Source organism: Puntigrus tetrazona, chromosome 11 (genome assembly GCF_018831695.1).
Source record: "Puntigrus tetrazona isolate hp1 chromosome 11, ASM1883169v1, whole genome shotgun sequence".
Classification (NCBI taxonomy): Eukaryota; Metazoa; Chordata; class Actinopteri; order Cypriniformes; family Cyprinidae; genus Puntigrus; species Puntigrus tetrazona.
The window spans coordinates 10741620-10745487 of record NC_056709.1 but is presented as its reverse complement, the minus strand read 5'-3'; the positions used below and the strand labels follow the sequence as shown (position 1 = coordinate 10745487).

The window sequence follows — 3868 nt, the reverse complement described above, 5'->3', positions numbered from 1 at the left end:
TGTGTGTGTGTGTGTGTGTGATGAGGGTAATAACACTAGTGTAATAGTGCAGTGTGGCTCTGCTCCAGCGTGTGGCGCTCTCCGGTGAGATGCTGTCATGAGGAGGGACGGTCTGCGCTCTCAGGGTGTCCACAAACACACTCAGAAGTAAGACGTCTTCAAGCAGTTCCTCCTTCACGCTCGTCCTGTGATTAACACCAGAGACAATCAGACTCTTCTCCTACTAAGAACCTCTTAGAGTCCATCTGATGGTTTAGAAGCGTGTCTCCTTCAGGTCCTGGAGGACTGTTGATCTTGAAGCTGATTGGACAGTACGCTGGTTATGTAAATGTTGATAAGGAACCTCCAGGACTCGGGTTAGTCCTCCCTGAGAGCAGATTCATCTCCCCTCCTTCCTCATCCTCTCCAGTGATCGTTTACCTCAGCTTTACTCTCATACTTTCATGATTTCCTCTAGTATTACTTTACGGCTGGGTAGTGACAGATTTGGTTGAAATGAACAACTTTTACGCACCACAAACAGTCATGTAAACCCCCCCCAAAATAACAAAATAATTATAACTAAAATGTGAATGTTTTCTGTTTTGTTGATGACTGAAGTCTGGACTCATGGACTTGGTTTCTTCTTTTGGATGCTTTGTCTGTTTGTGACTCTTTCTGTCTTTAGTTTTGTCTTCAGAGACTGAAAAGCTGCTCGATCAGCTTGAGATCAGGAGGTTGACTTCTACACTTGTCTTTATCTTCACGAACTCCTGGGCTGCTTCTTCTGCGTGTTTTGAGTCATTGCGCTACAGAACTTGATTCTGAATATATCCACTCCAGTCTTCCGTCTCATGATTAAACAGCAGTAACCAGAGACACTAGAGGCTCATCATCACGCTGCTTCATGTTTATCAGAGGATGTTGTTCTTTGATCATGAGCCGTTTCAAGCCTTCTCCAGACTGCTTTCCTCCTGATCTTAATTTCAGCCCTCCAAAGAATGCTTTTCAAGGCGTTCTCTGGCTTTTTTAGATGATTGCAGCTGGCTCTGAAGCCCCTGGCTCCCGGAGAGCGTTCTTCTCTTCGTGAAGGATCTCGTGAAGGATCTTTCTTCACCAAGGAGGTCATTACCACTCTTGTCCTCCGTGGACGTCCAGGACTTTTCTTTCTGAGCTCACTGGGTTTTCTTTTTTCTCAAAGTGTGCAAAGTGTGATTTCTTCGATCTTGGTTTTGGTTTTGAAGCTCTGTTACTCTTGAACGGGGAGATCCTTTGACTTCATCATGTGGTTCAAAGCAAATGACGCGCTTCGAGTCGACTTTTACCGGCTTTAATTAATGCAGAAATCATAAAAGAACAGCCCACCGCTGTCCATGAAATAACAATCGTCCAATTACTTCTAGAGAGCCATAAATAATACTAAAGGGGGAGCTAGAGATGAACCTTTCCTCTGGTTGTGATGAGAACACCCTCAAATCCCAGCTCGGAGTGTGACTTTATATTCATTATATAACTGAACCTTGAATTTGGTTTGATCAGCAGCTAAAATACTTAAACATGTGCCTTTGTCCAAATATATATGAACCTAACCGTACAATAAACATGTAATACAGTGCATGTATTTATCAAAAAGCTGCTCTGTGGAGTTATTTTCTGGTTTAAAAGCTGTCCTGTTGATGTTCTGCGACGTCTTTCTATGGTTGAATCACTGCCTGATTTATTATATTCATGATTAAGTTGTAAAAGAGATCATCAGAGACGGGAAAGAGCCACAAAAAAGCCATGTGATTGAAACTAACAGAATCTGTAATCCGAGACCGCTTCGTGTCAATCTCAGGCGTTCAGAATCAGCTTGAATCTGACTTTGATTTGAGCTCCTCAGCCTGATTGAGTGGTGAATGTTTATCCCTGTGTCTCGTGTCTCTCAGCGAGTCGGCGTGCCGCTTCTACAGTCAGCAGATGAAGGGCAAACATCTGGCCATCAAGAAGATGAATGAGATCCAGAGGAACATCGACGGCTGGGAGGGCAAAGACATCGGCCAGTGCTGTAACGAGTTCATCATGGAGGGGACGCTCACGCGGGTCGGGGCCAAACACGAGCGCCACATCTTCCTGTTCGACGGCCTCATGATCTGCTGCAAGTCCAACCACGGCCAGCCCCGTCTGCCCGGAGCCAGCGCCGCCGAGTACCGGCTCAAGGAGAAGTTCTTCATGAGGAAGGTGCGCTAGGAGAACCTAATAGTGCTAATGACTCGACCGCTTCATTATCCTAATTACATCTACACACAAAACATGAGACGGGCTCAAATCAACACTAAAAACTTTAGAAATAGATATTTGATTTGACTCAGCACAAAAATGTATTCCTCGAACATTTAGGCTACGATAACAGAAACTACGAAACACAGACGATTCTTTTAGAAACAATNNNNATTAACGTCATTAATAACGTAACGTGTGTGTCCTGTTCAACAGTGAAAAATGATTCAATAATCTGTTTTCAGCCGAAATGTGGAAATGTAATTTTTGCCGTCAAAATTAGTCAACAAATATTGCTCAGAAATACGTAATAAAAAATATAAAGTCATTAATGTGTTTGCGTTGAACAGACATTACATAAAGTAGCTTCAGAAATACTTTGATTCAACACTGATATATGGTGTTTTAAAATTGTTTATTTTTACTGAATATTAAAACAATGAAATATAAAACTAAAGAGAGAGAGTCGCTGAATCTTTCTTTGAACCAATCCGTTCAAAGAGCCGGTTCACTCAGAAAGGAAGCAAATGGCTCTTTTTATGAGCGAGTCATTGAATCATTCGCTAACTTGATTCATTGATAACTAGATTCGTTCATTCAGTCACGCGNAAATCTATAACAAAACAGAATTATCTATTTCAACAAAAAAACTGTATGGCATTTCTGCTAATTCTGGGAATGAAAATGTAGAGTTATTCATTGTAAATGATCTGCTCTTTCACGTATATTACTGTAAAATTACATGTACTGTCCAGTAGTTTTTTACTGTTAAATTTACAGTAATATCTCAATATTAAAAGAATCACGGGTCAGAACGCTCGCGTCTTCTTCAACAGGTCCAGATCAACGACAAGGACGACAAGGAGGGCGAGTACCGGCACGCCTTCGAGATCATCCTGAAGGACGGGAACAGCGTGGTGTTCGCCGCCAAGTCAGCGGAGGAGAAGAACGGATGGATGGCGGCGCTGATCTCGCTGCAGTACCGCTCTACTCTGGAGCGCATGCTGGACACGGCCATGCTGCAGGAGGAGAAGGAGGAGCAGATGAGGCTCCCCGGGGCCGAGGTGTACCGCTTCGCCGAGCCCGACTCCGAGGAGAACGTCGTGTTCGAGGAGAACGTCCAGTCCAAGTCCGGCATTCCCATCATCAAAGCTGGAACGGTGCTGAAGCTCATCGAGCGGCTGACCTTCCACATGTACGCTGGTGAGTGAAGAGATCAGTCACACACAACACGGCTGCTTTCATACGAGTACTTCAAGATCTTTACTGGGCTTTACTTTACGTTAATGCTGTCTTCATGAGCAGAATAGAAGCGTTTTTCAGAAACAATGCACAGTAAGTGAACAATACCGAGTTTATCCATTTCTAAGCCAAAAGTTAGTTTTGGTTATGGTCAATTACAGTGTTATACGTGTAATTGAGAGGCTGTTCTAAATATTATATTGGATTTTTTCATATCTTGAATAATTTGCTTACATTTACACTTATTATTGATATACTTTTTTTATTTTAATTTCAGCCTAGTTGATAAAAAAAAAGAAAAATAAATATATATATATGTATGTATGTATGTATGTATATGTATTTAAAAATCAACTAGGCTGAAATTAAAATAAAAAAATTATATATT

At 42.0% G+C, this 3868-nt stretch overlaps 1 protein-coding gene across 1 annotated transcript in view; it reads left to right on the top strand.

Annotated features, from left to right (window-relative positions):
- Positions 1–3868, top strand: part of LOC122354393 (son of sevenless homolog 2-like) — a gene marked incomplete at its 5' end in the record, with an annotated part of 15788 nt that overhangs the window by 5044 nt on the left and 6876 nt on the right. The window contains 2 exons of the mRNA XM_043252546.1: positions 1908–2199; positions 3075–3441. Coding sequence (XP_043108481.1) covers positions 1908–2199; positions 3075–3441 — 659 coding nt within the window. The remainder of the gene's footprint in view (positions 1–1907; positions 2200–3074; positions 3442–3868) is intronic.